This window comes from Tamandua tetradactyla, chromosome 20, assembly GCF_023851605.1.
Source record: "Tamandua tetradactyla isolate mTamTet1 chromosome 20, mTamTet1.pri, whole genome shotgun sequence".
NCBI lineage: Eukaryota > Metazoa > Chordata > Mammalia > Pilosa > Myrmecophagidae > Tamandua > Tamandua tetradactyla.
This window is the reverse complement of record NC_135346.1, coordinates 2,249,573-2,269,848: the sequence shown is the minus strand read 5'-3', so window position 1 is coordinate 2,269,848 and position 20,276 is coordinate 2,249,573. Positions and strand designations below refer to the sequence as shown.

Genomic DNA, 20,276 nt, shown 5'->3' with positions numbered 1-20,276 from the left:
CCCTTGAAGGGAACACTCCTTGTCTATTTTATAAAATGATGTATCCCCGGCACCTGGCACAGAGAAGGTACCCATGATATTTATCAAAGCTGTAAGGAATGAAAAGTGTGTGGGAGTCAGTTAATGGGGAGCCCATGAGTCTATAGTGGGTTATGTGACTGTTCAGCTATGGAATTTGGTTAATGAGTAGAGTATGTCTAGGCAGTGGTTGGTAAGACTGGGAAGGTCAGTCTTACATGGGGGTCAGTGATTTAGACATCTCTACAGGATTCAGTTGTTTAGGAGGAGAGCTCCCAGCGACTGCGGGAGAGGTACGTAGTTGATCTTAAGAATCTTAACGATGACACTGTACAACCTCCAGATGTTCAAGCTGAGTGCAGGAAGAATACAAGTGGGAGGGGCATGACAAAGTCTGTAGAATCTGGAAAATGTCCCTGTCCAGCAAATCAGAAGGGGAAGAACAACTCAGGATCTGATGCTAAGAGTAAAGTTAACATTCTCTTGTAGAACAACATAACGATAGTTAATTTACCAGATTATATCAGTGCACAGGGCCCGAGCCATGGCCCTCTAGACAATGTATCCTTCCTCCTTTTTCTAAGTCTGCAGGTAAATATGAGAGTGAATGAAGAGATGGAGATTCTGGGAGAGGCCTGGGACTACAGCCATGTTCACAGAAATGTGAGGGAACTGGTGCTATGGAAAGATCATTTTGATACTGCGTGGGAAGAATAAGAGAGAGAGACAGGAAACATAAAGAGTAGTTAGTATTCTGCAGTTAGTCCATGAATGAGGTGATGAGGCTTAAAGTACCCACATCCCATCCTTTCCCTGGTTTGTCTCTACACTTTTGTATGCTTATTCCATCCAGTCTTCCTATATGGTCTCTCCCCATTCACTTGACTGAAAACCGTACCCCTTCTTGGTTCCTCCTCTTTGTATTTCTTTACCATTGTCTCCATAGTTTGCAAAGTCAGCTCTGAGACACCCAAAGCTATTTGAAATCACTAGCAGTATTCTAGTTAAATCTCTCTAAATGGAATAGTTTTGTTTCCCCTTGAAGCCCAGCACATGGAAAATATTGAGACTTAGGATATCTTTCATATTTTGACTAAAAATGTCTACATAACAAAGGGTATTCTGAAAAAGTTTCCTTCTCTAAAATGATGGTGGAAAGATTCCCTTGGAATTGTGTATTTTATTCCCTTTTAGCGGGAGTCTTGCAGTTTGAAGACTGTATAAAGAAGCACCAAAAAAAAAAAAAAAGTCAACTCTTAAGGAAACATTATATTTATTTACTAAGAAGTCACTGACTAATGTGTGAGACCATGAATATATGACCTAGGGAGAAATTTCCAAAGAATAAAAAATATATAATAAACATGATGACAAAGCTGTAATAAATAGAGAATTTACATTGATGAGAAAACATATAAATGTAATTAATATAAAAAGACTGTATAAGTCTCAACTCATTGGACACGGGTGGAAAAACTATGGATAGGTGGGAACAAGCTTATATCAAAATGTAATCTTACTCTGCCTTAGACAACTCTTACTAGAGAAAAATCTTGTGATTTTAATAAATGTGGAAAAACCTCTAATCCAGAAGTCCATTTTCACTGGAACATTTAATTCATACCAGGGAGAAATCATTGAAATGTAGTGACTGTCAGAAAGCTTTCAGGTATAGCTCAGCTTTTATTCACCATGAGAAACCATTCAGTGAGGATGCCCTACAAATCCCATACATGTGGGGGTAAAAAACCTTATTCAGTGTCCAAACTGATTGGTCATCAGATAATTCAAAATTATGAAAGCAAAAATGGAAAATTTTCAAACCCCCCCCCCCTGAAAATTAAAGAAGTAATCAAAGGGAGAAATCTTATATAGATGTTGAACGTGGAAATATCCTCTTCTAGAAATCATACTTTGGTATATATCAGAGAACGCGTGAAGAAGAGAAATCTCATCAATGTACTAAGTATGATAATAGTTTTAGTAAATATATTTCACTAAAGATACCAATGTATATCAGGATGGTTCATGCCTACATGGAAATGACCTACCAGTGGACTGAGTGTGAGGAAGCCCTTAAGAAGTCAGAACACACTATGGATCAAGGAATTCACATCAGAGAATTCACATGAATCCATGTGTGAAAGACTTCAGCAAGAAGACATGACTCTAAGAGACCTCACACTGGGTAGGAAACCTTCAAGTGCAATCAGTGTAGGAAAGTTCTTGGTAAGAAATCATCCTATCTCAAAGTTATAGAGTTCAGGATTGGAGAAGATCACACAATCATAAAAAAATGTAAGGAAGTTTTCAACTAGAAGTAAAAAAATCACTGAACATAGAGAATTCATACTGGGAGAAACACTAAGAAAACAGTGCAGGTCAACCTTTATCTGGACGTCAGAGTTCACTCTGCATTATACATCAGAGAACCCACACAGGAGAGAAGGCCTGTGATATACTGAATTGGGGAAAGCATTCCGTGATAAGTGAAACATCATAATGCACACTGGGATGAAGCCCTAGGAAAGCACCCTGGGTGAGGAAGCAGAATTCATCTTTCATCAGAGTCTGTGCTGTGTGAAGTGTGGCCACCCTTCAGCATTAATTCCAGATGCTAAATACTAGAGAATTCACACAGAAAAAGAAAAAGTCAATTTGACAAAGTTAAATTCTACTCCAGGGAAACAACATTCCATAAATGCAATCAAACTTTTCACTAGAAAAAAGATTCCTGAAAAAATGAACATCCATGCACCTGTGACCTCCTCATTCTCATGCTTTCTTTACAAAGGAGACATCAAGTAAATACTGGGAGGAGAGTTCTTATATTCCTGCTAAGCGGCCCCCTTAGATATAGTTCTCACCATGGACCCTCTCTCTGCTACTGGTTGTAACCTGGAACTCCTGACATGACCCTCCATGGGCCTCAGAAAAGGGCAAACCCCACCCTGTTCCTTTATTCTCAAGCTACTAAACCCATGCAAGTATAGCATATTTGGGGTTTCACTTGTGAGTCTGGGGGGGGTGTGATTTAATGGAATACAGTGGAAACAGAAAGCTGCATTGTAAGTGTGACATTCCCTGGAGTTTAGGGGAATCCCGAAGAAAATTCCTTGATGTATGTTGTGGCCTCATTGCACTGCATCCCCAGTTCCTCTCCTTGACTCCCTGTGCCCAGCAGGCCTATCCTCTGCTCGCTGGGCAATCACCCAGGAGTCCATCCCTCTGTGCCAGCACAATACTCATCCAAGCCTGAGTCAGTCCAGAACGCAGACCCACTAGTTTCCTCTGGTCGAAACTCCTCCCAGACTCCAACCCTGCATTTCATTCTAGGCCCTACACAGTTTTACACACTGCCTAATTCCCAGCTACAGTGGCTGACTAAGGGGTAGAATCTCAGTTAAACCACGCCCAGCCCAGGGCTTCATCATGACCAGACCAGAGAGTGCATGCTTAGTCCCTCTCTAATGGCGGCATCTCCCAAGTGGCTGTTTCTTGCCATACTTCATGACGTGTGAAGCTGACATGCAGACACGAGGAGTCCTGTTCTTTCTGAAGGCCAGCCCCACTGTGCTGGGTGTGGCCACCCTGGACTCCCTGACCTAAGGTCTGCACCTTGTCTCTGGTTGTTCACTATGGACCTGGGCCCTTTCCAACTTCCCCGTGAAGTGAGGGAAGGAAAAGAGAAGGAGGGGAAAGAAGCAGCCCCATTCATACTCGACCCTGCTATTTGGGGTCCTCTGTGTCTTCGCCCTTGGGCGCAGCGACTACTGTGGAGGCTGCCTTGAGGCTCCGCTTCCGCTTCTGCACGTTCTGCTCTGGGTGGAAGAGGATGACGTAGGTTTTGGGTGCGTAGAGCATGCCCAGGGACACCGATGCGCTGAGGCTCAGGGACACGGTCAGTGTGGTGGTCTGGATGTAGACCTAAGACATGCAGGAAGGGACGAGATGGGACCCAGGCCTGTCCTCTTCCCCAGCCCCCACACTTCTGTGGCTGCCTAGGCTGGAGATGAGCCTCTTTCAGGTGGGCTGGGAAGCGTGAATGGGAACAAGCACTTAGAAGAAGAAGACGGCATAAGCAAAGGTCCAGTGGCATGAAGAGACCTGGCAGTGACTGTGTGGAAAGGGAGGGTGAGTGACATAGCACTGACTGGACAAGTACCTGAAGGAAGGGTGGGAGGAATTAGCAACAAGTAAGACCTAGGAAAATGGTCCATAAAGCCTGAAAAAGACATGTTAATGAATCAATGAGTGTGTTACCAAACATACAAGTGAATGAATTAACAGTGATTGAATAAAGGAGCAAACAGGTAGACAAATGGATGTCATAGATGAGTTAATAAATGTTCTACTACATAATAAATAAGTGACTGGATGAATGAAAAGAAATAATTGAATAAAAAGTTAACGGGTGGATTAAAGAGTGGATGAACATATGAATGAATAATCAAAGGAAGAGGGGGAAAGAATGAATGAACAAGCAGAAGGGTACTGGAGAAAGCAAAGGAATGAACAAGTATTTAAGCCCACGAATGAGCTGACCAGCCAGGCAGGCACTCAAAGACTTGAACATCCAAATGGAGTGCTCAGCTCAAGAAACAATCAAGCCCTTCAATGGACAGTCAGGAGACAGCTGAGGTGACCAAAGCCCTTGGGGATGCTGCATTACCTTTTCAGCTGACTGGGCAGTACCAAAGAATATGGGCACGAAGGCCAGCCAGATGATGCAGGTGGTGTACATGGTGAAGCCGATGGGCTTGGCCTCGTTGAAGGTCTCGGGCACGCCGCGGGTCTTGATGGCGTACACAGTGCACGTGAGCATGAGCAGGAGGCTGTAGCCCAGACAGCCGATGAGGGACAGGTCTGACATGTCGCACTTGAGCACGCCTCTGGCCTGCTCTGGGTCCGCCGTCCGCTGCTCCTCATAGTCGATCACGCTGTGTGGAGGCTGGGCTCCCAGCCACGCCATCACTCCCACCACCTGCAGGAGCCAAGGCCATGTCGGACACGCCCCACGCTTCCAAGGACAAGCCCCTCCCAGCCCCCAACCTGGGCCTCAGCGTTCCCGGCCCGCTGAAGGAGATGCTCAGTTCTGAGAGCACCACGGGGAGAGAGGTGGCAGCCCAGGTGAGGGGCTGCCTGAGCAAGGACCTGTGGCACGGGCAGGGCTGCTGTGGAGGTGTGTGTGGGAAACATTGGGGCTGGTGGGGTAAGTCAACATCCTCCTCCTGTGTGCCAGCCATCATCAGTGCCATGTATCCACAACGCGAAGTGACTGACGGCAGAGCTGCTGGACTCAGACTCTGTGAACCTAACACATTTTCCCTCTTGGTCTCAGTCTGCATCGGGAGAACTGACCTTTAGAATGCCGCTGTGAGGATGATACACCACTAACCCCCTCGGGATGCCGCTGTGAGGATGATACACCACTAACCCCTCGGGATGCCGCTGTGAGGATGAGACACCATCTTGGGAGAGAACCTGGTACATGGACGGCTTATTCAGGGTCAGGCCCTGAAGAGAGGTGCTTTTCCCATTACTCACAGCCCCTCACCCTCCAGGCAGGTATCCTTATCGCCATTCTGCAATGTGAAGACACTACCTTTATTACTAAAATCAACACGGCAAACCTAGTTCCTGAGGACCCCCTTATTTTCCAAATCCAGATGATTGTTGAGTAAAATGTAATGAAATGACGTGTGAAAGTATAGTGAGGCTCAGGGTAAAGGGTATCTCAAGCAAAAGAAGCAAAATAGACACAGTGGAGGGTGCTAAAACTGTGGGCAGTTGCAGGGCGGTCTGGGGAGGTGTCAGGGCCAACACAGGCCCTGGCAGGGAGGAGATGGAGTGCCAACTCCCTCACTATGTCGGGAGATATGACCTCAAAACAAGAGGAGCTGGGGAGCAGGAATTTAGACACCTGCTAAAGGCAGGAGCCTGGAAGCGCTGCCCTGTACGTTTGGGCAGGTTGTTCACTGCACGAGAGCATGTGGTCAAGGGGGCAGGTGGGCCTGGAACGGAGTCGCCACGCTGTGCGAGCCTGGAGGAAGGGACCTTTTCTTACCACCTGGATTCTAACAAAGGCTGCAGCTCTGGTGACTGCTCCACGAACAGGGGACTAATAAAGTAACCCCCACACACTGTCTATAAAGACAGCAAGAAAGCTCTCTTACGCCCGGGCTCCAGCTATAGGAATCAAAGGCCCCTGTGGGAAACTAAAATCAACAGCCTATGATGCACACAAGTAGCAACCAGAATGTACAGCACCTATTGTGTGGGCCGTGTAATCGGAAAAGAATTAGCATCCGGCACAGGCAGTGAGCTCCTACAAAATCACAGCACACGAGCAAACGATGCAGCAGGCGGTCCGCAGAAGAGGACAGTCCAAAGGCAGCTTCGCCAGCAGCCAAGCACAGGCAAAGTGAAGCAAGTGGACACCATTTCACATCCTCATGTTGGCAAGACAGACCTAGTAAAACTGAAGATGTGCATCTTTTCGAAGGTCTGTTCCATCTGGAAAGGAGGGGACTATAGGGCCACTGGATGCTGGCCAGGGATCTCTACCCTGTGGGTGGAGGGGGAGTGTTTCAGGCACGGAAGCAGTGAGATGCCGTCTCAAGATGCAGTGGACACTATTCTGGGCCTGAGGAGGGGAAGCTCAGGCCCAGCTGTCTGGAGGAAGAACTGCATGAACGAGACCCCTGGGTGGAAAGGAACAGGGCACTCGCGGAGCTGGGCAGCAAGGGGCCTGCCTGCAGTGGCAAGGGGACAGCATCGGGAGCCTCCCCCACCCAGCCCTGAGAACCGAGAGCTGCGCTGGCTCCGTGGCATGACACCAGGTCACGTCCCCGAGCCATCTCTCTCTTCATACGCTTTGCACAGAAAACACGGGTTCTCCAGGCTATGGGAGTCATTTCCAATGCAGTAACATGACATGGACTTAGGAAAAACCCCAAAAGAACTCTGTCTCTCATGCACAGGACGTCGTGAGATGTTGGCCTTTGTGGGGAAACAGATGCTCCATTCGACAGGAAAGTCACTGGACCCCGTGCCCCTCACAAGGGCCCAGTGAACTGGGCGGCAGCAACTCCCCTTCTGGAAGCAGCTTCTTTGCTTGAGCTTCTGTGCTTTCTAGTCAGATATCTTTTTGCTCTGTTATTATACGAGAACCAAATTGGGGAAGAGCATGTTCAGCGTACAAAAAAGAGCTCCTTGTTTTATAGAAAATTAGCGGGACATGCGTGCTCCCTGCCTTAGCCACCCGTGTGCTGGCCTGAAATGGGGACGGGTCCCAGAAAAGCTCTGTCCTTTGAGTCCAACCTTGTGGGCAGACCTGTTGTGGCCAGGACCTTTTTGGGGTTGTTTCCATGGAGATGCGACCCGACTCAAGGTGGATCTAGATCTACTTTCTGAAGCCCTTTATGAGCGCAGAGAGTTTAGAGAAGCTGAGAAAGGAAGTGCCCCAGGCCAGAAGGACCCACCAGGGCTGAAAGAACCATTTTTTAAACCAACCCAGGAGAGAGGGGCCAGCAGACCTCCCTGTGCCTTCCCGGGTAACAGAGGAGCCCGGATGCCTTCTGCCCTTCTCCAGGGAAGGTGTCCTCTTGTTAATGCCTTAATTTGGTCACTTCCACAGCCTTAGAACTGTAACTTGTAACTTAAGAAATGCCCTTTGAAAAGGCAATCCATTTCTGGTATGTTGTATTCCTGTAAGTTTAGCAAACCGAAACAGACCCATTTTCCCTCAAAGACTGAACAGGGGGGGATATAGGCAATCGCTTCTTTTATATGAGTGTTCCTTGCAGGAAAACAGTACAGGCCTGTTTCCTGGATTGTGTTCTTCAAAAGAACATGGGTACCAAAGTGAGGAAGAGCGACAAGGCTAGACGCCCCACTGCTCTGCGGGACTCGGGTCACATGCGGCCCCCACCCCCCTCCCAGCTGCTGCAGTCCCACCCACCGTGTCCCGGGGCCTCTCGGGGACCTACCTGCACGGAGGAGAGGCTGAAGGTGATGACGAGCTGCGAGGTGGGGCTGATGAAGGGCGGCGGCGTGACCGAGCGCTTCCCGCGCTCGAAGATGCGGTAGATGCGGTTGGTCTTGGTGAGCAGCGCCGAGTAGCTGAGCGCGGGGCCCAGGCCGAGGAAGAGCCTGCGGGCCGCGCAGACCGCGGGGCCGGGCTCGGCCAGCAGCGGGAAGGTGATGGCGTAGATGAGGAAGATGCCGGCCAGCAGCACGTAGCTGAGCTCGCGGCCCGAGGCACGCACCACAGGTGTATCGTTGTGGCGCGCAAAGGCGGCCACCACCGTGACGGTGGCCACGATGCCAAGCACGGCCAGCAGCAGGGGTGCGGCGGCCCAGGGCGAGGCCCAGCTGAGGCGGACCACGGGCGTGGGGCGGCAGCCCGTGCGGTTGCGCGTGGGCCGCATGTCCCCGGGACAGGCCTGGCACGTGAACTCGTCTGCCTGGAAGCGGTACCCGTCGCAGGCCTCGCAGTGCCAACAGCAGGGCACACCCTTCACCATCTTTTTCCGTTGCCCCGGCCCGCAGGGCAGGCTGCACTGCGACGGGGGCACCTCGCGGGGGTCGCCTGCCCACTGCAGGGCTTCCACCTGGGAGGGAGGAGACCAGCCTGCAACCCCCGCTCTGGGCGCCGCGGCCCCCGCCTCCTCAGCCACTCACCTCCAGCCTGAGGGCCTCCGCCCACTGGCCCACCGCCTGGTACCCGCCATTGCGCGCGCTGCCGTTGGCCGCCTGGTACTGGAAGATGTCGTAGCGCCCCGGCGCGTCTCCCTTGTCGTTGAACATCACCGGGGTCCCCGCGCTGCCTGCGGGGACAGCCCAGCGGCCTCAGGCCCGGAGCGGCCCGCCGCGACGCGGGGAGGAGGAGAACGAGCTCATGGGCCCGAGCTGGAGGATGCGTTCAGATCTGAGCAAGAGCCTGAGGACCGCGGGGCGCCCGCGCAGTGCCACAGTCAGCTCTGCGCCCCGCACGCCCGCCGCTCTCTGCACGCCCTGCCCGGCCCCGCGCCCTGCACGCGGGTGGTTTGCACTACTACTGAGGAAACTTAGGGAGAGAAGGTGCTCGATAGAATTTGGTGTTTAATTTTAGGAAGGACAGTCATTGAGCAAGAAGCTAAGGTCTCCCACTGTCCACAGCCCAGCTTGAGTCGCTGGATGCTTTGGGCCTCTGAGCGTCTTGAGGCTGTGACTTCGGGTGGGCAGCGCGGCCACAGTGGGGACAGTGCGGGGGAGACCTGACCATGTCCCACGCGTGCCAGTGGAACGCATCACAGCATTCCCCACGTCTGAATTTTACAGGTTGGGGCAGGGGGTGCGGAAGCCTGGGGAAGGGGAGAGGGGAATGTGGAAAAGCAGGGACCGCGTGTGGGTGTGGGTCTACTTGTGAATGTTTAGTGCTGTTCCACTGACGTGTGTGCGTGTGTGTGCGTGTATTTGACAGTACCACACTATCTTAACCTACTTCTATTGTGAGTCTTAAAATTGGGTAGAGTCCAGTACTAGTGGGGATGGGGTGAGGGGTATGGGATGTAGGGGTTTTTTCCTTTTTTCTGCTTATTTCTTTTTCTGGAGTGATGCAAATGTTCAAAAGCTGATCACAATGATGAATGCACAGCTGTGTGATGATGCTGTGAACCATCAATTGTATACTTTGAGGGACTCTATGGTGTGTGAATATATATTGACATAAAAGCAGGGACTCAGAGAGGCACTTGGACACCTGGCAGCATTATTCACAGTAAGCAAAAGGTGGAAACAGCCCAAGCGGCCATCCAGACATAAATGGATAAACAAAACGTGGTCTAGCCACACAATGGAGTACTTAAAAGGAAATGAAGCCAAACGTAGATGAACCTTATGCTAAATGAAATCAACCAGATACAAAAGAACAAATACTGTATCATTCCAGTCATATGAAATAATCTAGAACAAGTGAGTTCACAGAAACAGAAAGTAGATTAGAGGTTGTTGGGGCTGGGGTTGGGGGAGTTTGTAGAGTCATGGTCAGTAGGTAAAGAGTTTCTGGTTTGGGTAATGACAAAATTTTGGTAATGGATGGTGGCGATAACATAAGGTTGTAAAGGTAAAGAATGCAACTGAGTTGTTTTAAAATCATTACCTTATCAAATTTTGTTATATATATGTTACCCTAATAAAAATAAGGTTAAAAGTTTGGACCTCTGTGGTTTGAAATTGTCATGTACCCCAGAAAAGCCATGTTCTTTAATTCTCATTCAGTATTGCTGGGTGGGATTTTTTTTTATTAGGTTGTTTCCATGGCCATGTGACCCCCCCAGTTGTGGGTGGAACCTTTTGATTAGGAGGTTTCCATGCTGCTGCATCTCCACCTATTCAAGGTGGACCCTTTAAGAGGGAACCATTTTGGGAAAAGCTTCAGAGCTGACACAGCCAGAGACCACTGGAGATGCAGGAAGCAAACGCCCCCAGGGAAGCCACATGAAGAAGCCAGGAGAGAAAGCGAGCAGACATCACCCTGTGCCTCCCCAGCTGACAACGGAACCCGGAATGTCATCGGCCTTTCTTGTGTCAAGGTATCTTTCCCTGGATGTCTTAGATTAGACCTTTGTTTGGCCTTAGAACCATAAACTTACAACTTAGTAAATTCCCTTTTTAAAAGCTGTTCCGTTTCTGCCGCATTCCAGCAGCTTTAACAAACCAAAACAGGACTGAAGCTTGAGCTCGTCTCCAGCTCTCTGTCCCAGGTGCCCCCACCCCCAAACCATTCCACCTGTCCCATCGCTTCAGTCCTGCGCCTTCCCAGTTCCTGCCCAGAAGTCCACTGCAGTGGCTTCCGTTTGTGTGCCTTTAGGGCTCTCTGCCACCCACTCACCATTGAAGCGGACGGCTCGAATATACTGCAGCAGCATCCGCCCATCGATGGGCTCCATTGCCGGGCACAGGCCCGTGTGCCCAGGGCAGAGCACCTGGTGCATGCTGTGGAGGGCATGAGCTATGGCGTACACGGCATCGATCACAAACTGCACCTTCCCCTCCTGCTCGTAGGTGGAGTCCCGGCCGATGCGTTCCTCACCTGTCCTAGGGATGCCCCACCACTAAGACCTGGAGTCCTGGGAGAGGACCTGGCCCCAAATGGGCCCTTCGCCTTCCCCCTCACCACTCCCGCCGGGCCGGGCAGCTCCCACCTGTGCATTTGCGGGTGGAATCGTCAGACTGGGTGCCCGAGCTGGTCAGTTTGCAGTTAAAATTCTCCTCCCAGAACTCAGCAAACCAGATGTTCCGGCGGTTGTTCTCCAGGGAGCGGGTCATGAAGTATTGGTCAAATCCTGAGAGGGAGAGAGAGATGAGAATGGCAACCCTCCGAGCTGGCTGTGGTTCCACTGTGTCTCCTTACCAGTTGTTCACTGTCACAGCCTCCCTTGCAGCTAGGAGGGGCCAGGTGACCACGGTCTGGCTGGGAGAATTAAAAGTCTACGGGAGGGCGGGCCGCGGTGGCTCAGCGGGCAAAGTGCTTGCCTGCTATGCCGGAGGACCTCGGTTCGATTCCCGGCCCCAGCCCATGTAACAAAAAAACGGAGAAACAGAATACAATAAAAACAAGAAAATGTTTAAAAAATGTTTCCCTTTCTTCCTTCCTTCCTTCCTTCTATCCTTCCTTCCCTCTGTCTTTCCTTTAAAAAAAAAAAAAAAAAAAAAAAAAAAAAAAAGTCTACGGGGGCTCAGGATAGAATTTACATCCTGATAAAAGCTCAGACTTTACCCTGGCCCCTTCTTGTCTGGTTAGGATGCTCCTGTGATATGAAAAGGCTGGCGCTTCTGCAGCCATCTTGTGAAGACACCACAAGCACAAAGATGCAAGGCGACCACAGAGGAAGGCAGAACAGAAGAATGGACGGAGCTCTGCACTCTGAGGACATCGTTGACACACTGCCCCAAACCTAAAACCACCTACTTTCAGACCTCGTCTTGTAGCATAATTAAAGAGCTTTCTTGCTAAGGCTGTTCTCAGTCCAGTTCGTCACTTGTAACCAAATGCATTCTAATGGAAACCAAGTGTGTGAGGGTCTACACCCCCAAAAGGCCAGGAGCCTCAGCTCCTTGACAAGAGTCTGTGCTTCATAAAATAGCCCTGCAGTACCTCATTTAGCCATCTTCCATTACAGCGATCCTATTGTAAAGCTGGATTCACCCGGGTTTTCACAGATGGGATGGGGGTGGAACCTGCAGTCCGTGGGTTCCGTGTCTCTGGTTTCTCTTCTGCCTTCCCCCCTCCCCCATATTTCAGTGTCTTTGGTAGAACCAGAATATAGGCCCTGAATTTGAAAAGCATAAAAACTAACCACTTTTCTCATTACCCTCCCCCCTACATGGGGGCATGGATCCCAGAGACGAGCCTGGCCCTGGTACCATGGGATCAACAATGCCTTCCTGACCAGAAGACGGGAAAGAAGTAGGATGACAGAAGGCATTGAAGGCTAACAGATAACAGATCAGATGGTATCGAAAGGCTGTTCTGGAGGCTGCTCTTATGCAAGCTTCAGCTAGACGGTGCTAATTGCCATGGTTTGCTAATCCCCAACCAACAGCACTCCCGTTGACCCTTAAGAACACCCAGGGCTCAAACTGAGACTCTGTAAAGGTTTCTTGCACTATTTGCCTTCCTAGAACCTATAATTCCCAGAGGGTTCCTAGGTCAGATAAATCCTGAAATCAAGATTAACAAGTAATTACATCCCCCATCCTTTAGTGTTAACACTTCTTCCCAACATGAAAAAGTCTGCATGGGCATTGCCCAAAGATCCCTATAGATTGGGAGAAGGATCAAAGGAGAAGGAGGAGTTACAACAGAGAAGATAGGATTTAAACGAGTCTGGCTGCTGAATCATTATATTAATATTTCTTCTAGCCTCCAGAATTTTGAAGCAGCAAGAGGGAAGAATCTGAGATGGTGGAGTGGTCGCCTATGACAAACTCCGGGATCTGTTCTGTAGCAGCTTGTTGACGTGTACTTTGAAAATGATTGCTTTTTCTTTCTTTGCTCTGTATATGTTATCTTTTACAATAAAAAGTTTATTAAAAAAACCTAAGTGTTTCCCACCCTGTGTAGTGGGGTGTGCCATCCCATTCAAACAATTCCTTGAGGAGTGTTTCCACAGTGAATCCCAGAAGGGACTGGGTCACGGTGCAGAGACCTGAGCACCGGTCAGAGGGAGTCCCCAGGCAGGCGGGTGGGGCAGAGCATAGGGACATCCTTGCAACTCACCATCGATGGACGCCCTTTTGGGCAGGATGGTGATAGCCCCCACAGCCATGTCCTCCAGGCTCAAGATGGGGGAGGTCTTGGCTCCCCAGCTGTCCGAACCAACCCACAGGAAGTGGCCCGTCAAATTGGCTTGGCGAGCAGCCTCCAGGACCCTCCTGGAAGAAACAGGGCTGGGGCATGAGGGAGGGCCTGGGGTCCTCCTCCAACTTACCCCTCCCCCACCCATCGATCCCCTTCCATGCCACCGAGCAGACCCTCATTTCTCAGAGGAAATGGGGGTGTGGAGGACACTTCTTGAGCTTCTCAGTTAGTAAAGGGCTGAGTCAGGCTCTGCCCCCAGGCCTGTCCACTGTGGCCCACTTCACCCTGGCTCTTGAGGGTGTGCTGGTTTGAATCTGTTATGCACCCCAGAAAAGACAACGTTCTTTTCATCCATGCCCAGACCCACTGTGGGTGGGGCCTTCTGATCAAGTTGTTTCCATGGAGATGTGACCCACCCAACTCAAGGTGGGTCTTAATCCTCTACTGGAGCCCTTTATGAGAGAGAACTGAGAGCTCAGAGCCCTTCAAAGACAGAGAAAGAAAACACCCCGGGAGAAGCTAAAAGAGAAAGAAATGCCCAGAGACATTTTGGTGACAGCCAGAGAAACCAGAGCCAAGAGAGAAGAGCCGTGTGGCAGAGAAGCCCTGGCAGCCATCAGCCTTTCTTCAGTGAAGGTAGCCTTGAAATTTGGACATTTTCATGGCCTTAGAACTATAAATTTGAAACCTAATAAATCCCCTTTGGCAAAAGCCATCCCCTTCCTGATACATCACATTTGCAGCTTTAGCCAACAGAAACAGAGAGGCTCGGCGATCACGAGCCCTGCCCCTCCCACGAGCCCTGCCCCCACGTCCCTGGCTGGAAGAAGGGTGTCCTGTCTTGTAAAGCTGCTCACGGCCTCTGGGCCACAGTAGGATCCAGGCTGAGCCGTGTCTCCTGGCCTCTGCACCGCACCCAGGGGCTTCTTCCCTGGCGGCGTATTTCCTACAATTTCGACCTGCCCACGAGGCTCTCCCCAACCCCAGATGGGAAAAACAAGGAAAAGTGCACATTTCCCTGGCTCAGCTCAGACTATCTCCATCCCAGACCAGTTTTGATTCATTTCTGGGGGAGCCAGGCACAGAGATGCAGCAGGAAGCAAATAGGAGCAGGAGAAAGGCGAGAAGGGGGCAGGGGGACGAGAAGTGGGGCTGCTGGAATCTGTAAGAGCAGGAGGCAGGGGTCGGGGCACTTCTGAAGAGCGGGGCGACTGAAAGGGCCATCCGTCCCACCTGATGTCGTCCTCATTGGCAAACGTGATGATGCCCCGGGCATTGGGTATTTCCATGAGTCTCCTGATCACTTTGTGGAACTCTCCCGGCTTTGGCTCCCTGGGAATCTTGATGGACTGGGCAATACAGACCCCGCCTGGTGCGGGGTATCTACGTCAGGTTACATGCCTCTGACCCTCAAGGGCCACCACTGTGGACAACCGTGTGATCGGTACTCAAGGGCCTGGCCGAGGGGCCAGAGGAGGGACATCTAGCCTGGGCTCTACCTGCCCAGCCATGCGGCCTGGGGCTGCACCCACCCAAGGCAAGGGGCCTCAACCCACCACCCCCAGCACCTGCCCCGGAGGCCCCATTCCCACTAGCCACAGCCCAGGGGCCCACTGGGGGCTCAGTGCTCCCACCCGATGGCTTCTAGCCACCCCCGGCCCCTGGCCCGCCCCTCTGTAGGCTCCCTGGTGCCTCTACTTCTCACCGTCTCCGGGCCCCGCTCAAGCCCAGCTCACCAGCCTCACGGGAGATCTGCACAAAGGCTTCCACCCCGCTCTCGCCATAGTTGCCCTCGGACGCCAGCGTGGACACGTAGTTCCATCCTAAAGCCCGCACAATGTCCACCATGGCCTGGGCCTGGTATGAGTCAGGGGGCACGACACGGGAGAAGAAGTCGTAACGGGTGGCGTCGCTGAGCTCGGGGGCCGTGGAGGCATAGCTGATCTGGGGTATCTAGAGCGGGGAAGGACACCTGGGCTGTGGACGGAGTGTCACTCAGGACACAGAGGGGACGTGGACACTGTAGGCTAGGAAACTGGGGGTTATTGGGGGCCCAGGACACAGAGGAGACATGGAATCTCTGAGTAGGAAACTAGGGGGTCAGCCGGGACCAGAACACAGACGGGGACATGGAAGCTTGGGGAAGGGAGCTGTGGCCAGCCAGACAGCCAAATGGAGAGGCCAGAAGGTGTGGAGAAGGGTCAGCATTCTCTGGACACATCTGGTGGAATATGGGAGGCAGGAAGGTCCAAGGGGCAGGGCAGAGTCGCCATGTCCAGTGGTGTGGGGTGTCCCAAACAAGGACACCCAAGCTGGGGGATGCATGGCTGAAGTCCAGTCTGTGGCCAGCCAGGGGCTGGGGGCAGTCCCCACCGACCAGGGGAAAGGGGCATCCTTGTCAGCCCAGAGGAAAACCCAACTTCCGAATTCACCAAAGGGCAGGTCCATACAGGTGGCAGCCCTGGGAGGGTCAGAGCTTGTGGGGTTGCTGGAGGGATGTGTTTGATCCACGTCTGTGTCCGAACCAGTGGAGTCGTTTGAAACTGGGTTTCATCTGTGTGCATTAGAGAGATTAATAGCAGGGATTAGAGCTGGGCTGATTCGGGGCGGGGGTCCATGTGAAAGGCCAGCAGGGAACGGCAACAGAGGGCGTGCAACAGAGGGCATGCACAACTGAGCCGTAGAAAGACACTGGTGAGGAGCCTGGAGTGAGAGGGAGCAAGGAGCAGCTGGGCTGAAGCTCAGAGAAGTACAACTTGTAGAAGGACTGGTCTTGGGAGACAGGGCTGCTTCAAGCCTGACAGAAAGAAAGAGTGTGGACCAAGACTGGAGGCAGGAGGGAAAGGAGGGCTGGGAGACAGGGAAAGGGGGCAGGGGGAGGGGCAAAGAGACAGGAGAGACAGGGAGGCAAGGACAGAGGGGAGTGCAAAAGAGGAGGAAGCCAACCGGATGGAGAGAGAAAAAGAAAAGCAAGAAGAAAGAGGGAAGATCAGACAGAGAAAGGCCCATGGGCTACAGCTTAATTCATGATGCCAAAGCTATCCTGGGCACACCTTGGTCCTTTAGTTTCATCTTCAGAACAACTCCCCACACCCGTTAAACCTCCTCCATTTCACAGATAACGAAGCTGCGTCTCAGGCAAGTCCATTTCAATGCCTGAGACCCCAGTGATGTCTGTGGGGAATGAACTCAGAACCCTCAGGGATTCTTTTGACTAAGAATTGCAAACAACCCCCAAGAAGCCTGATCTGGCCGAGTTGTATCTTGTGCCCTGAAAAAATTATATAGAGAAAGCCCCGGGGACCAAAAAGAAAAAGGAAAAACCAAAAAAACCTCATGCCCTCTCAAGTTTCCTCTTTATCTTTTGAAATTTGAAATCCTCCCCCCCATCCCCGCCTCCTCCTCCACAGCAGTTGACCCTGAGAGCCCATCAAGCCTCCGGTTTATTACCTTCACGCGATACAAAATAAAGCCCACCTGCCCTGAACACTGCCCCCCCCCCCCCCCACACACACACACAGGCTAGGCAAACCCTCCTCTAATCAAGAGGAGTTAAACAAACTTCCTTTTTATAAAAATCATCTGCCATCCCTAGAACCAGAAGCTACTTACTTCCTTTCTGGCTGCCTTTTGCTGCAGCCAAATGTGGGTGGCCCAAAGCTGGGGTCTGCCAATTCCACTCCGATTTGTCTTTCACACTATTATACTTTATCTGTTAATCTTTGAGATAGAAGCCAGTGCCTAAAAAATAGGCAGCTTTACACTCAGTCTCTGGCAGGCCCAGGCTCCTGGTCAGTCTTGGGTTTTCCTCATTTACCATCTCCACCTGGCCCCCCCCCCCCGAAGGCCCTTCAGTTTGAGGTCCTGGCACTCTCCCTAAAGGGCCAAGACCCGCGAGACACAGAAGCAGTGCTCAGCTCCAGGCAGAGGCAGGAAATAGAGCCCAGAGACACATAACCAGACACAGGGTGGGGCGTGAACAGCTCCCTCCAACCCCCCACCCCCACGCAATCGTGTCTCTGGGACAACAGGAGGTGTCTGTGTGTCTGCTCACCATCAGCCCTGCCATCCAGAGGGACTGGGGGTGGGGGGGCTGACGGGTGGGGCAGGGATGAAATGTGCGCAGAGAACATCTCTAGCAAATATGCATGGGGGAGAAACAAGCTGCTCTTCAGAGACCGAGACAGGGACAGGCAGAGACATTCTCAAGGAAATGCGCAGAGACACATGAACCCTCCCCAGCAGACGGAGGCGGGGCCTTCCTCCCCCAGCCGGCCGGGGAGCCCCAGTACAGCTTCCCCAGCGAACCACCGCCAGGAACGGCCAGGACTAACGCCAAACCCTGGCTCCCCGGGTCCCTGAAGACCAGGGGCTCGCGCAGCTCGTTCAGGCGTCTCTGGGCATAAGCACGCGAGGAAGAGCTGCTACTCCTGCCTCTTCAGAAGCCCCTTGAGAGGCGACCAAAGGCGCACTCCCCATAACTGAATCGAGCCCCGCCGCCTACCCGCCCATCCACAGCCCCAGGAGCCGCAGCCGAGGACGGCGGGTCGCGGGGAACCCTCGAAGCCGCTCCCCGGGCAGGACGGCCCGCGCAGGTGTGCGGCGTGGGCCCCCGCGTGGGGGGGGAGGCCCGCAAGGTCCGTTTTCTTGGTTCCCACCGGGGTCCACGCAGACGGCAGCGCTGGGGGGTCGTCGGGGCCATGCCGGCCGCCGGCGGCGGGGGCAAGGAGCCGACTCAGACCTGCGCGCGGCGCCAGGGGGAGGACCAGTGGGCGGCCGCTCTGATCCGCATGAACGAGCAAGTGCAAGCGCGGACCCGTCCGCCAACGGGCAACAGGGGGAAGTCCCGGGCGGGGACAGGTGCGACCCGCTGGAGCCCCGCCCCGCGGCTCTCACCGCAAACAGGCGCAGCACGTTGGCGACCATGATGGAGACGGAGCTGGCCGAGGCGCCCACCACGGCCACCACACGCTCGGGGGGCGCAGCGCGCAGCGGGGGGACGCCCCCGGGGCAGCGGACGGCCGCCTGGTCGCTGTCGCCGCGGCCGCGGATCAGCGCCTGCACGAAGCTCAGTGCCTGCTCCAGCGCATAGGTGTCGCGCGAGCACGTGTCCAGCAGCCGCGCGCCCAGGCGCACACCAGGCAGCAGGTCGGGGTCGGCGTTGACGCGGTCCAGCGCGTAGAGCATGGCCTCCAGCCGGTGCACGCCCTGCTCCTTCTTCAGCTGTCCGCACGGCCGGCCCGCCGCGCCCCGCGCGTGCACCGGGAACAGGCCGCCCAGCGTGAGGCCGCCCGACAGGCTCACCGAGCCCGCTGCGCGCACCACGTGCTCCCGCGCCAGCAGCGCCAGCAGTGCCAGCAGCAGCGGCGCCCGCGCGCCCCTGGGCCCCGCCATCGGTGGGTCGCCGCCTGCGGGAGGAGAGAGGCGGGGGGCGCCCGCTGAGAGCTGCCAGCTCGGCGCGCCTCCGGGGGCCGGGGGCACAAGGGAGAGGGGAGGGGGCTCCCGGTGCAGGGGAGCGGGAAAGGGGCTCCGGGTGAACGGCGCCTGGGCGAGGGAAGGCGCGCTCTGCCAGCGGAGCGGGTCGGAGGCGGGGGACTGTGGGTTCTCACCTGGACCCACCTTCCCCGGCCCCCCGGGGCTCCGAACCTAGGAACGCTGGTCTCCTGCCCTCCGCCTCCCACAGGCGCCGCGTCCCGACCACCTCCTCCACCCTCCAGCCCTGCCTCCTCCCTTCCAGGTCTGTCCGCAGCGCACACCCAGGCACCCTCAGTGTCCGGACACACCTGCGCCAGCCGCTGCCGGTGCAGGACAAGCCTGTGGCAGATGCCGCAGGGGCCCTGGGCCAGAGAGGATTTAAGGATTCTGGGGCGGGGGTGAGAGGTGAGGGCGGAGCCCCCTGCAAGCCCGGGGACTGTCCACATGGGGCGTCCCTGCTCCGGCGCCCATTACCCTGACTGTCTTCTCATCACCCCCTCTCCACCGCACCTCCCCGGCGCGGTCTCTCTCCCGTTCCCTTTGGAGCTATGACAGCCGACTTTCTGAGGCTGTCCGCGCCCGGACGGTGTCTGACACGCGCTTTCTTTGTCCCACGCTCTCTCTGGCTGTTTTTTTTTCCCCTGTCTCTGCCTCCCTGGCTTACGGCTCTTCCCATCTCTCCCTCTGGGTCAATTCCCTTTCTCTGCCTCTCTCTCTCTCTCTCACCGACCACCAGTCCCTTGACTACACCTGCCTGATGCACTCCCCGACATCCTTCTTGCAAACCCCTGCATTAAACCCATAAGTGAGGCAAGAAAGGAACCCTGGAACCTGAACCAGGGGAGAGAGGACAAGGCAACGCAGTGGGATCCATAAGAAGCTGAGCTTTGATTCTAGGTCCACCCCCACCTGCAACAGCCCTGCCATTAGATGAGTTTACCAACACCCCATTTTGCAGATGGGGAGGAGCGACCACAGGGGCTGCCGTTGGTCACCCACTTGGCCTGGTCAACATCAGGACTTGCACCCAGGCTGGTGCAGCTGGCTCAGATGGAGCTGCACCCCCATCTCCTGCATCTAATGATGGAAACTTAAGGAGTTGCTCCGACTGTTTATAGGACCATCCTGGGCTCTGGAGTCTGAAGCTGTGACTCATCCCATCACCGGGGCCCAAGAAGAAGGGGGTGACCAAAAGATACTTTTACCATCATCTCTGCCTGAAGCCCTTGATTTGATTTTCCAAGGCCAAGACAGCAAAAGGCATTCTGGAAGCAGATGGTGTGCTCCCAGCTGCAGGGATTAGCAGGTGCATCCATATGGGGCCTGAGCAGCTTGGGCTCCTTTTGACAGGCTGGATTAGGGTTACTGCCACCAGGGGGGTGGAGCAAGGCTGGCAGGAGGAGTGAGCAGAAGTCATACCACCCTTCCCTTTTCC

General features: G+C 53.6%; 1 protein-coding gene across 2 annotated transcripts; it reads right to left on the bottom strand.

Annotated features, from left to right (window-relative positions):
• Positions 1-1,311: 1,311 nt before the first annotated feature.
• Positions 1,312-18,760, bottom strand: GRM6 (glutamate metabotropic receptor 6). 2 transcript variants are annotated; one of them, XM_077138255.1, is made up of 11 exons: positions 18,263-18,760; positions 15,103-15,319; positions 14,600-14,735; positions 13,286-13,440; positions 11,208-11,348; positions 10,895-11,095; positions 8,704-8,849; positions 8,010-8,633; positions 4,691-5,002; positions 3,739-3,945; positions 1,312-2,642 (listed from the first exon to the last, which is right to left on the bottom strand). In XM_077138255.1, the coding sequence occupies exons 1-10, from the start codon at positions 18,758-18,760 to the stop codon at positions 3,748-3,750; spliced, it is 2,628 nt and encodes an 875-aa protein (XP_076994370.1). In that variant the 3' UTR covers positions 1,312-2,642; positions 3,739-3,747. The 2 variants fall into 2 exon arrangements, with proteins under 2 accessions (XP_076994370.1, XP_076994369.1); XM_077138254.1 differs by having other exon boundaries at positions 1,312-3,945.
• Between the last annotated feature and the right edge of the window lie 1,516 nt (positions 18,761-20,276).